This window comes from Vollenhovia emeryi, unplaced genomic scaffold, assembly GCF_000949405.1.
Source record: "Vollenhovia emeryi isolate VEMERY1.0 unplaced genomic scaffold, V.emery_V1.0 DF939246.1, whole genome shotgun sequence".
Classification (NCBI taxonomy): Eukaryota; Metazoa; Arthropoda; class Insecta; order Hymenoptera; family Formicidae; genus Vollenhovia; species Vollenhovia emeryi.
The window spans coordinates 381,885-396,263 of record NW_011967120.1 but is presented as its reverse complement, the minus strand read 5'-3'; the positions used below and the strand labels follow the sequence as shown (position 1 = coordinate 396,263).

Sequence of the window (14,379 nt, the reverse complement as noted above, 5' to 3'; positions counted from 1 at the left end):
AAACACTGTATGCGGCAACTAAATTTCAGTTGTAAATGTGATAGATATTTTGCTACTGTGCCTATTGCATTAGATGCGATGGCGAACCGTGTTGTGGCTTAGAAATTTATAGTTAAGGCGGCAAAATATTTTTAGCAAATCATGATTTGCTACGGTGGCGACAATTTTCTTTTCAGTGTATGTAATGCGCAGTAATGCCGCAAATCTGTACAACCACACTCTGCTCTCGGCGGTCTGCCCCCTCGCTTAAAACATGAAACATTGTCTCGAAGCTGTCTTAAGAGTATAAGACACCCGTTCTGCTCAGGCTCTTATTCTTACGCTGCAGAATGACACTCGTCGAGGTTTACACGCGCGCAGGGAATACGAACGCGAGGTGGGTGACTCCCCCGAGTCCGGTGACTTGAACGCTCGCCCTCGGATGCGCGTCGCGCCGCCGCGGATCCGCGATGCCGATCGGCGATGACGGCACGCGCGGGTCGCGACCACCTCAAGGTGCGACGACCACGTGCTCGCGCGTGCCGGCGCCGCCGTCAATCGGCTGCGCGGCTGAATGAGCGACGAGCACCACGCGCGCCGCGGATTTCTCCTCGCCCCGCCGAAACGATACCGATACCGAAACGGTACCGCGGAGCGCTGACGCACACATACACACACACACACACATACACATTCCGCGCGGCGCGATGCTATATAAATAATACTTCGCGCTAAGTCAAGCCAGTCGACTTGCAGCGGCCGTACCTGTCGCGGCACACGATGCAACGGACCTCTAGAGATTAAATCGTCTTGACCCGCGCCTTTTCTTATCTTCCCCCCCTCTCGCTCTCTCTGTTTCTTTTATCCGCTCCCGCCTGGCCAGTCCCCAGCTTCGCCCTTCGCCCTTTTGCTCCCCACCCCCTTGGTACTTGTTATCCCACTCCTGTTGCGCGCCTGTCGCATGCGACCACCCGTCGAGGTGACTTAACATCCAACAACCAGCGGTACATCCCGGACCCCCAGGATGTCGCATGACAATTTGGGATTTACATCGAGCACGGTGAGTGAGATAACGCCGGGTGTCGGGGCGCGTCGCTTCTCGTTAAGGGGCGCGTCGCTTCACGTTAAGGGGTGGACTTTAAATGTGAAAAACGCGGCGTGTGTGTTTACCGCTCCGATCGAGGAGAAATTTAAACTGTCCGTGCGACGTAACGATTTTTAGAGCGTAAGGCTGACGGCAGAGAACGACTCGTAAACGCTCAAGACTGTCCTAGTCGTAGACGTAAGTAATACAATAGCCTTTCACGGCTTGCTTTTCTCTCTGCCTTACGTCTAGGACTAGGACAGTCTGGAGCGTTTACGGATCGTCATCTGCCATCGGTCTTACACCCGAGATTCCGTGACTGAATTAATAGTTGGGCTTAAGACCGTCTTAGTCGTAGACGTAAGGCAAGGTAGAGAAAAACTTAAGCCGTACACGATAGACTTACAACTTAAGACTGTCTTAAGCGCTCGCGGATTGTTCTCTGCCGTTTATTACGAGCTAAGGGAGAGAGCAGGCAAGAGGGAGAGGATATTCCTCGATGATTCGCGACACATTCTTCTATTTCTTCAGCGAGTTCTTGCCGTCACGCTAGGTTATCGTCGAAATTACTTTGCGCGAACAGAGCACCTTGCCGGTATACAATTGTAAACATCGTTTCCCTCTCCTTTCACGACGGTAAAAGCAGCGGAATCCGAGATCCTGAGGCGTAAACGGTGCTTTAAAAATGCAAATTGGTTTCGATAATAACTACTTTTTCCCGAGAAACATCAAGAGGCACGGTAGTGTCTCTCGCGGTAGTGTACATTGTATTTTTAAAAATGTTATCGCGAGAAATGTTAAAGATAAAAATTGTTGCTCGAAGTAAAGTTACGAAGTAAATTTTAATAGTTGTGCGTTTAAGGCCCGGTGTCACCTAACGTCGTTTAACTTTAATCTTAGTTTCACGTTTGTCTCTTTCTAAAGTAACAGTTGAAAAGAGGCAAAGAACGAATTTAGCTAAACTTAAAGTTGAACAACGTGAAACCGGGCCTAAGTCTGATCGCATATTACAAAGCAGTTGGAACAATTTGTGCAAATTTTCTTGGCGAATGGTTTATGTACACAACGGGCAACGTTTCTCTAAGATAACTTAGAATATTAAATAGAGGGCTTAAAAATGTTGAAAGTTTTCCACAACGTGGCAACAACATTCGTGTGACATTAGATTTATATGAAAGAAAATAAGTTTGTATACAAAACGAGATATGTCTCTCGCAATTTGTCACGTTTCATTCTTTTCGCTCGTCAAAAGTTGACGTGGCTTTCGACATTTCGCATAAATTTGTGAAAACAGTGCGCGCACATCTACTGCGTACATATTAGAGGGTTTATCTATGCGTGCATAATGCAAGAAAAGATAGTGCTAACAAGAATGCTAAATATAAATGAAAATTATTTCAACAACATCGTTCAATAAAAAAATCCTTTTTCATTTAAACTTTAAGACATCACACGATCATAGTCACAAAAAAATACAAAAGTAGCCCCTTTTGCAGCTTCAACCGCAAATTTTTCAAAACTGACGCGACGAAGCAATTTGGCGAACGGGGATGAGCGTAAAAAGAAACTGCGGGGAAACGATCGTTCTTTGTGCATTTCTTTTCTTGCTGAACAGCGTAACGGAACAATTTGCACGAATTACATTTTAGAGACGACGCGCGGGATAGTTTTACACGCCGATTCAGGGGTCGGTGCAACAATTGAAATCACTCGTACGCGCGGAGCTCGGAGCGGAGATCTTTTTTTACAGCGACGAGCCCCGATTGCGGGACGGGGATAATAATAAGTCCGCGCGCGATTCTATTGCACACTCGATATATTTTCGACGACTTCGCGATTGCGCGACGGTACGATCATGAGCCGATCACGAGAGTGGAAAGTTTCTATCCGTGTTGCACGAATGAAACTTTCGCACGACGAAGGACAATCCGTTCGTTCGTTCGTTCGTCGCGTCGACACGCGAAACAGCGACGGTCGTTGTGTTACCGCTGGTGATTTTTTTTCTTTTTTTTTCTTCCCGCTCGTTCACGACGACGATAATTGGCGATTAGAATCGTTGCACAACGAGGAAATACCGAATAAATAAACGGACCGCGCCGGCACCGCCGACTTGACATCTCGCTTTCGCCAAGTGTCCTTCTCCCGCGACTCTTTTTCCAGGCCCGGCTTTTTTTCCGCTCGTGCTTTTTCTCCTCGCGCGCCTGTCGAAGGCGACCCGGGTCGACAATACCTGTTCGATCAAGCGCGCACGATTATTCGAAAGTGTCCGAATTGTTGTGGAACACCAAGTGTTCCAAAGGTTTTGCGCCTTTCCCTCGTAACGCGTCGGCCTGCGTAAACTTTTCAACGACCTTGCGAAGTTGATTTATTCTCGGCGCGTATTTTAGGGAAGGTCTAATCACGGAAGCGCTTGATGTCGGACGTTAAAGTACTTTCTTCCGGCGAATTAAATCAACTTCGGCAAGAGCTTGCGCTTCACGAATTTATCATCAATTTATTTAACTCTCAACATCGCACAGTGAAACGCAAAATAAAGTAATGAAGTTTATCGCTATATTGAAAAACATTACAATTATTATTGCATCTGTCCGAAGTTGGGATAATGTTTAAATATATATTGAAGTAAAAATAACACAGATATAGTAACGTACCCTGATAGCACAATATATTAGCGCAGTATTGGGAAATAATGTAAATCTCGTATTCCCAATATTGGTCCAATACTGTAAGATGGACGCTTTTTCTTTAGCCAATATGTCTACTTAGCAATATTGGTCTAATATTACATCAATATTGTTTTTACATTGTTAAATATTGGCCATTGTACTTCCAATATAAGTCTAATATTATATAATTATTATCGTACAATATTTACATTTGTTGCATGACCAATAATGGCTTCACGTTGAACAATATCGGCCGATGCATTTTTAATATAACCAACATTGGACCAATATTGTCTTTAGGTCTGGCACGAGGCTTTGTTCAATCAACAAACCGACCGTATAGTGTCTCAAGATCGAATTTGATCCTAGTAGCATAATATATTGGCGCAATATTGGGAAATAATGTAAATCTAGCATTCTCAATATTGGTCCAATATTGTAAGATGGACGACTTTTCTTATTTAACCAATATGTCTATTTAGCAATATTGGTCTAATATTGGTGCAATATTGATGCAATATTAGACCAATATTGTGTTTACATTGTTAAATATTGGCCAATGCACTTCCAATATAAGTCTAATATTATAATTATTATCGTGCAACATTTACATTTGTTGCATGGCCAATATTGGTCTTTACGTTGAACAATATCGGCCGATGCATTTCTAATATAACCAACATTGGACCAACATTCGGCCAATGTTTAGCCAATAAGCTGTGCCGCTAGGGATGCCGTCTAATTAAACGCATGTTGAAATGAGAACAATGCAAACGTAACGCTGCACATTTAAATCGCAGCAGCATTACGTCACAACTTTTATCCATCCCGGAACGGAAACGCCGCACCCACCGTATCTTCCTCATCGGACGTAGCAATTTTCCCTGCCACCTCTTCCAATCGTCTCTCTATCCGCGGGCAAGACGGGGCCGTCTTTCGTTGGCGCCGTAAATTTTGCGCAACGTTTAAATTTAACACTTTGGCGCCTCCCGCGCCGTTACTCCCGTTCGAATTCTTTCGTAATGCCGTCGGCGCACTTTTAATTTGCTTATCTACCGTCGCGGTCGCGCACGGTGCACCGCGAATTAATAAAGCGTCTGCCCTCGGTAATAATATTATCCGCCGTTATTCGATTACTCAGCTTGTCATCGTGATCCGCATCAACTTGGCGCACCGGTTCTGGAAGCTGCATCTGCGATAACAATCTCCCCGCGGATCTCACTTCTCTGCGGCAGTGCTACCGAAAGTATCTCCCCTCCCCCCCCCCCCCGGGCATTGATAAGGATCACTGAATCTTGTTTGTTTACCGCAAACAATGCCGCGTGCATTACGGGAGAATCTCCTCCGTTTCGGATGCGCTTTCGCGCGCGTTACATTCTCTCGGGCCGTAAAAAAAAAAAACAAATAGCGCGGAGAATCCAAAAGAATTTTATCCCCAAATCCCCGAATTGCGGAGAAGTGAAATCCTTTCCCCATTTCATTTCTAAGAAAAATTCTTAAGAGTCCAGCAAGAATTCGCTCTTATATCATTAATTCCGAGTTCCCTTTCGAATACGAAAGAAATTCTTCGTATTCGGAGCAGCTTTAAAATTTACTTTCGCAACAAGTCAAATATATATTTTCATGCTTCTGTGGAAATCCTCGTTCTTTTGAATTCATCTTAAGCCAACGGCACACGATACTGTTTATCCTACTGGATTGCTTACGGGAACCAATCAGGATTCAATTTTAAGTCACCTGATCTGAAAACTCTGCATCCTTATTGGCTCTCAGAAGCAATTTAGTAGTAAAAAAAATAGTGTCGCGTGCCGTTGGCTTTAAACGGATTATGCTGATTCGTAAGAATTTAAAAAAGTGAATGAACCCTTTTGGAGCTCATTTCGATCACCTGCGCGATTGGGTATGGCACTACGATCTCAAAAATAGAAATTCCACGCGGAGAGAATTTTCTTTTAAATTGTATCCTGAAAATCGTAGGACAACACGGCATTTCGAAGAATCTTATGAGAGTTTTTTGAAATGTCGTCATACACTTCACTAGTAAAATATATTTCGAGAAACTCTCGCAAAGTACTTCAAAATGCCATGTTGTCACATGATTTCCAGGCTAAATTTCAAGCGAAAATTCTCTCCGTGTACGAAAAAGAAGAAGGCGAAGAAGGTCATAGAAGCATCGCGCAGAATACGTAACGCTGGTGAAACAAGAGGATCAGCGCGTGGCCAATTGAGTCGCCTCTACTGAAACGTTTCGCTCGGGTTACCGGTTCTTTTAATCTCGATCTACATACTCGACTTGTGTAATGGATACATACGCATGTAACGAATGCAGTAACGAGGATCTCTCTCTCTCTCTCTCTCTCTCTTTCTCGCTATGCGATCACTACGCACGTCGCGGGCGTTTAAGATCGGCCGCATGCCGAATCGACACGCGGCTTCGGCTTCTTTGCCTTCCGGCGGAAATGCGTGCGCGTACGTAACGTCAAGAGATCGCGCGCCGTGAAACGTGAAAAATCGCGACAGTCGGGGCGCGTTTTCCGGCGGCGGCGCTCTTTGATATTTATTTCTTCCGTTCCTTCCTTTCCCTTTCAACGCATTCCGTATTCACGAAACGGTTGTGTAACTGCTGTGAACGTCTGCTCCATTATCCGTTTCCACTTGCTTCCGTATATTTCACTATTGTCTTTCGCTGACATGCACATCCGCGGAAAATATAAATCGCGCGCGCTTTGAATTGCTAATCCTTGGAGGCCTTCGATTACAATTGCCCTCGACTTGCGATCGCGTAATGACATTGGAATGATCTCAACATCCCGAGGCGCAGCAGTGCCGGTAATTGCGATCGTTTCGAGGAAACGGAGCGTTTTTCAAAGCCGAAAGCTTGAATTGAATTCGCATGAACGCGGCTGACACTCGCGTCGGAATACAGAATGTGAGAAACAATACGTGGATGTGCCAGTTTTTTTTTTTTTCATATTGAACGCGGTCGCGTGGTTTTCGAGGTCGAAAGTGCGATCGACGAGGCGATTTTCTGGAGCGTTCAGCCGAGCGCGGGTAAATCCGGTGAAGAAATTTCACGTTAGCAGTTTAACGTTAGGTGATACGGAGCGTCCTTTATTTGAAAATGTCCTTTATCCGAAAAACTAGCATTATTTACGCTCACAGTAAGGCCCGGTTTCCCCAAACGTCGCTTAACTTACGCAGTTGAAAAATTTGTGTTGAATTCCACAGATGTCACATGTCCCAAACGGTCCACACAAATTTTTGTGTTAATTTAACATAATCTGGATGTGTCAAGAGATCACACCGATACTCTGTTAATGTTTTAACACACAATAAATGCAAATCTCAAAATAATTTGAAATAAATTTTGTGTAAAATTAACATATTTTTAATGACAAATGAATGAAAAAAATTGACATATTTTTAATGACAAAATGAATTTAAAAAATGTAATTTTTACATTTTACAGCTGTAATAAGTCAAATGACGGTTCGAAATCACTTTTACTTATGTTATATAGAATAAAATCAACATTTTATGCCGTTTTAACATTTCTTTTCAGTTATGTTAATAATTTTACGTTTGAGGTCAATTAACACAAGAGCAATATGTTAAATTAATACATGAATGTGTTAAACATTTAATGCAAAAATTTTAACCGGCATTTTTTTGAACAAGAAAACACAAATTAATTCATGTTTGTCTCTTTCTAAAGTAACAGCTGGAAACGAATTAAACTGAGCTTAAAGTTAAGCGACGTTGCACCCACAGAAAACATTTCCGGATCCAATGCCATTACACTTGAATGTATCATAAAATAGGATCGATATAGCGCCAATCATATTTATTATAGAGAAAGGAATATTTTAATCTTAAATGAAAATTCTAAAATCTAGAATAAAATGATAGTTGTATCGTTTTTTGTCGAATATTGCGGTGCCAATTTCGTGCGTTGTTAGATGAAGGAAAAATTTATTCTAAACGCAAGAATATATAAAGTTACTCTTGTCTCAATATAGTAAGTCAACCTTTTTTTAATTCGATAGAGGAGAATAAGTATTGATTTTATTTTGACACTGTCTTATTTATATACTAAATGAGGTTGTGAGAAATATCAATGCGTCAAGAATATTTTTGTCCCGGTAACAGAAATCCCTTCTGAGGGTGTGGAGAAACCGGACACAATAAAAATAATTAATTCTCACGGTGATTCACCAAAGATTGAAACTCGTTACTCGTTTAGTACATTTTTCTCCGAATTTCCCGCTGCTCTTCCATCGCTCACTGCGGTCATAAGGAATTTTGATAAAGCGGGAAAAAAATATACGATTGTCACGAGCTAATGCAATGTTCATTGCGCGGAAATTACGGGGTAATTTCAAGTTGTAACTGGACGCGGAAACTAATTTCCTTCGCACGTTGTATAATAACGCGCGTAAATAATCGGCCGAAACTTGAGATATCTCGAACTTTATGAACGCGAACGCGGAGGTAACGCGATAAGTTGTGACGTACTTGAAGTATTTCCGTGATAGCTGAGATACTATGAACGAAAACACGTACCTTCTCGTAAAACCTTTGTACCCTTGCGCGGATGATTTAAGATTGTGTCAAGAGCATTCTGATAAGTACAAGCGCGAGATGACTTGTAACGGATATCAAAAGATTAAAAACACTCGAGTTTATAAAATATTTCTCTTTGTGTAATTAACTCATACTTTTCGTAGAACAATCGCGCCGCAACATGGAGGAATTTTATTGCGATGTAAGATCGCGTCGTTGTTAAATTCTGTAACTGGTATTGTATAGGCAAAATTGTGTCATATTCCATTTAATGCATTATATTACATAGAATTCGGATACGTGTGGTAAAATCAGAGAAGGGAGTCCACAAATCAAGCGTTTGGAAACTAGAAAAATGTAGAGAAACCGTAAGATCGAATACCATTGTTATATAAAAATGTTATTATTAAAATCATTGAACTTTCAATCGACCGTAGGGAGGTTCAAACCCTGGCTGAGCTAATGTTTTTCGCAATACATTTCTGTGTTAATAACACGTTGCCAGTTATGACCGATTGAAAGCTTAATTATTGTTAGTCACGCACCGGCGTCAAATAATTCCTGACGTTATTATTAAAAATTGTTAAAATGCCGCATTAAACATTGCGGGCTCGTGAATAAAAAGGAATCTTTCGGGCGCATTTCACGTTATCGCGGTACTCTGATATAACAGATTACACGCGACATCGTGCAATCTGTTATGTCAGCGGATTCACCGTAAAAGCCTCATTATTAATTAATAGCGATTATCGTCGACCGGCGACATTTACCGCGTCACATCCACGTCATTTTACACCGTCTTCGCTTTGGCCGCCGTTAATTTATCCGACTTTTCCTTCATCGCACTCGAGCACAAGTTCGTCGAATCTAACAGCAAACATATCACGTTTGATTACCGCTTAGCGCGGACGCGTGCTCGAACGCATTATCGTTGAGGTAGTAAATAGCGTAATAAAAAAAGCTATTTCTTTCGGTTAGTACTTCTGGCATTCCTGTCCGTACCAAAGGCAACGTCGTTTGGCGTTTCGCAACTCACTTTTCTGCGGCGCGAACAATTAGCACGCCTAGTAGAGCGTGCGCTAATTACGGAATTTTTCCGTAATGTTCCGCCGGTTTTCTTCCACGCCTAATCTCGTCACCTGTCCGATATCGAGTGGCTCAGTCGTGGAATCGTTTCTTCTTCCACGATAGCGATAGGTAGCGTCCCGCAGCTATTTCCGCACGTTTAAAGTTAACAATTGCATTACGGCAATTATCACGGGTCTGCCGCCTCGGACTGATAACTGTCGACGCGAGGAGTTAATAAAATTAAGCGTCCGCATGCATATTTTTTTAAATATCCGCACCGTTCACTATTGCGTATCGACTCCTTGACCGTCTGGAGGCTGTCGGTCTTCTAACGTTTCAGCTTTTATTACAGACAGATTGTATTCTCCGCGTGCGAGATTTATATAAATATAACGTGCGTTCTTGCTTTCGCGTATACTCTGCGCCCGGGATATAAACAATAAGATTTGCGCTTCGTTGCGCGAAATGTATATGAAACTTGGATTAACTTTACGTCCAACAGAATTTAATCAACAATAGTTTACAAGCTTACTGGTTAATTTGAAGTTTTCCGTAATAATAAGCTTTTAATATTCGAAGACATGTCGAACTTGTACGGGGAAACGCAACAATGGACACGATGGATAATATAGCGTGATACAAATTCGATAACGCGGAGCGAATTATCGAGGCGCTGAAAAGAATTCCTCTTCGATATCGCATAGATGAGATTATTTACCGGCGATAATAAAACGGCCGGGTGCTCCGACAGCGGTGAAAAAGTACGCGTAAATACACGCGAGTCATTGGAATTATATCAGAGATTCCCCAAGTATAATACGAAAGATATGCGGGCCTTATAGTATCGCAAATAAGCGGATCTAGCAGAAGCGCTGATAAAGGAATTTACATTTCGCGCCGGGGAGATAGGCAGAAGATAATACGCGAGCATCCACCTGCCTTGCTCGACAATGTTTACGGCCGTATGCCAATTTTTGCCGGTGCTTACACAACTAAACTGCGACCCGTCGATCAAACGTGATCATTAATCGGGCGTGGAATGCGTGCACGTTCGCGTAACGAACACACGCGTAACGTGACAACTACTGTACATACGTACGAGAGGTGGGTAAATCGATTAAGAAAAAAAAAACACGAGTACTTGTATCAGTTATCTTTGTTTAAATGATTTATCGCCACCGCTAATTGGCATGTGTGGTAAACGTTTAATCTTCCTTACGGAGAAACGCACAAGGACTTGGACGTATTGACAAGTGCGTGTTTGCTGAGGGTGTTAATACTTTTCTCAGCAGTCATCGGTAACGTAAATAATGCGTAACGAGACAGTCACATTTTCTCTGCGGCGGTTGACTGCATCGTTAACACACGGCGCTAATCGCTATTAAGTTCTCGACAAAGGCGTGCATCGAGCTCGAAACAGCCGTGCCGTCGCACGTTTGCGTCGCGAGAGTGAGGAAACGCGACTCTCGGGACTCGTGTCTACGCTCTAGATGTGAAACCTGTGCGAGAGCACGCGTGTTCTCATTTACATCGACAGCGCGCGACATGAGCCGTCATTAATTTTCCGAGGCGCGCGTAAATTGTATCGAGTTCGAATAATTCCGCTGTTGTGCGCAGACACGCGCTCTCGCCCCGCGCGAAAACTACCGAGAAAGAAGATTCGTTAGCCAAGTTAGAATCACGTGGAAACTGACCCCTTGAAGTCGCGCTTCGTACGATTTCGCCGAAGGCGGACCGAATAAAAGTAGAGGCAAGTCACCTATTACGCGAAAGCGGAGTTTCTGCTAAGTTAGTAATCATCTGTTGGTTCCACCATGAATTTATTGCCCTTGGAGCGAAAGCTGTTTAGTGAAAAATTGATTGTAAGATCGTGCGAGAAGAGATTTGCGATTGAATTTAAACGTTGCAAACCTACGATCTCAGGGTAGACTCCCATCGCATAAGTCCCAGTCTACAATAGAGATTTAAGCCCTAAGCCTTAAGAAATTGACTAATCACAGTCGCGCATTCTACTCATACTTGACCGTGATTGGCCAATTTCTTAAAGCTTAGGGCTTAAATCATCTATTGTAGACTGGGACTAATAGAGGACTTTCCTCTACATTTGTATCGCGAAAATGAGGAAACGCAGATCTTATTGTTTATAACTAATAAGAATTTTCTTCAAGTCGCCGGCAGTGATTAACAACTTCATTATTTTCTTGACCACATCTGGCATTTTTTATAATACAGAAAATTTATTGCGAAAAATATTACCTCAGCCAAGGTTTGAACCTGGACTCTCCAAGAAAATACTCAAGTTCTTATTGTTTGTATCCTAAAAGTTCACGCGATAGAAAGAGCGCGCACGTTATTTATAAAAAATCTTAATCTCGCGATACGAATTAAAAGACGCGAGATCTCTTATCCCGAGGTGTCATATATTCTGCGAGTGTCGAAGAGAAAGGGATTCTATCGCAAAAAAAAGAAGATACATTATCAGATATGATGTCGCGTTGTTGACACGCGCTGTTCGGCTATAACAACAGGCTTTTAATAGCCGCATATTTGCGAGTCGAATGTACCTGCACCCGACTTTTAATTAATATGCATCGATACTACCTGACGAGCGGTAGCGGAAGGATCTACCGCTACTCGATATTAAATCTACCGCTCGATATTAAATCGTGCATATCGTTAACGACGCATATCGCTACTTTTGTGGGCGTGGTATTGTTTCGAAGGACGCATTAAATGGTCGTATCCGCGCATTATGCAATTTGTACGTTTGCACGGCGCGAGAGAATTTCCCGTATTCGTCGCGTTGCGACTTAACTAACTGCATATGAAGAAGACGTGCTAGCCGCAGTGAATTATGCAGATGCCAGTCGACAATTTGCGCTTCAGGATCACGCGGGGATTTGTCTTTTAAGTCGCAATTTGTACGGCCACGCCGAAAATTGGCCGAGCGAATTCTTCGGCACTTATCGAAACCTTTGTTTTAACAAGCTTGTTTTCACAGAGGCCGCAACAACTGTCATTAGGAGTGGCGTAAACCTAATTGTTCGTGCGCGCGACGAGATAAGCGCTCGCTTTCCGCGAAAAAAAAAACTTACCGAGAAAGAAAATTCGTTGACCGAGAATCACGTGGAAACTGACCTCTTCGCGCTTTAGATGATTTCGCCAAAGATGAACCGAACGAAAGTCAAACATTTATCCTGAATTTACAAGTTTCTTTTCGCACAGCCCGTAAAAACGGTGCCTGAAAGCCGCAGGAATATAATCGTTCGTACGCTCGTATGACGGAACAAGAACTTTTGCACCCAAGAAGAAAACTCAGTCGATAATTTGCACTCTAGGATCATGAGAAAATTGATTTTTTAACCGCACTTTGTACGGCTGCGCTGAGAAGTGACCGAACAAACTTTTGACATTTATCGAATTCTTCAATTTAGTTAATTTTCACACAGACCGCAAAAATCGTGCTTTAAAAAGCCGCAGAAATTTAATTGCTCGCATGCGTGACGAGCTAGTAGACGCTCGCTTTACACGAAAATCACCGAGGTGGGAAATTCTCTTTGTCGCAATCGCGACGGAGCGACATTAGTGCGCTAATATTAGACAATCGGTCAATTCAATTGGACTTGACGGAAAAAGCCGGACGAAACTTCCTTATTAAATTGCTATCTATAACCGTTCGTGTCGCAACAGCTGCAGGCGCGGAATATTACAGGGCAATTCAAAAGCGAGCGCTCGCGTGTTTATTTCCGAGCGATTAGTCAATGTGCGGCCGCGCGACATTTATTAATCGTTGAAGAAATTTTCAAAATGTCGCACTTCTTATGTGGTGCCAATGGAGTTTGGAAATTGCAAGCTAACGCGCAGTTGCAAATTGCTTCAATTCCGATGCATATCGCGCGACTATAATGATACCGTAAAGAAATCCATAAAAGTGCGACCTTCTTTCGAAATTGCTCTTTAAGGTTTGCATAGATACGAGTGCGCTCATCACGCGATAACATTCCACCTATAACTGCTATAATTATAACGATTATATTTATTTATGTACAGCGTTACGTGGCAAATAGTAAAATCGGAATTAATGATCATCGGACGACGTAACGTCGTACGTCGTATTGCCGGAGTATAAATACGTACGAGCGAGAGATGTAGAGGAAAGTTGTCTATTACGGGACAGGCGCCTAACATGAGATAGCGGAGTTTCTGCTAAATTGATAATCATCTGTTGGTTCTACCGTGAATTTATTGCCCTTGGGGCGAAACCTGTTTAGTGGAAAATTCATTGTTAGATCGTGTGATCGTCGCGGGGAAAGATTTGCCGTTGAATTTGGACGTTGAAAACCTACTGTCTTTTATTAGAATCCGATCTCATAATAGAGGACTTTCCGATATAGCACGCGGCAAAGACAAATATCTTGAAAACTATAAGAAAAAATGTCAGACATGTCCAAAATCGTATTTAGTTAAACGTATATTTATTATTCGGGGCATAAAGAAGTTCGTACGTTATTTATATTAGAGATGTGCGAACTGTTCGAATCAAATCGAATCGAGTAAGAATCGGTTCGATCTGAATTGGAATTTCTACGATTCGAATCTGAACTGTTCGAAAACCGAAAGCAAATGGTTCGATGAAACACTGACAGTACTCTTGTAAAATCATAACATTTCCCGTCAATGAGCCAAACGATCATGTTAAGAGGCACATTCGGCAGATGCATTTAATATTATAATTGCTCACTAAAGAATTGACGATAAATAATAGTAGAATGTAATTGATTCTTACCTTTGAATCCAAACCATATGCACAGAGGAAAGTCCTCTATTATGAGATAGGATTCTAACGTGAGACAGTAGGTTTTCAACGTTCAAATTCAATGGCAAATCTTTTTTCGCAACGATTACGCGATCTACCAATCAATTTTCCACTGAAACAGATTTCACTCCAAGGGCAATAAATTCATGGTGGAACCAACGAATGACGCCTATTAATTTAGCAGAAACTCCTCTGTCTCACAC

General features: G+C 42.5%; 1 protein-coding gene across 1 annotated transcript in view; it reads left to right on the top strand.

Annotated features, from left to right (window-relative positions):
• Positions 1 to 704: 704 nt before the first annotated feature.
• Positions 705 to 14,379, top strand: part of LOC105560000 (proton-coupled amino acid transporter 1) — a 30,768-nt gene continuing 17,093 nt past the window's right edge. Inside the window, exon 1 of the mRNA XM_012008717.1 lies at positions 705 to 1,039. Coding sequence (XP_011864107.1) covers positions 1,004 to 1,039 — 36 coding nt within the window. The 5' untranslated portion in view covers positions 705 to 1,003. The remainder of the gene's footprint in view (positions 1,040 to 14,379) is intronic.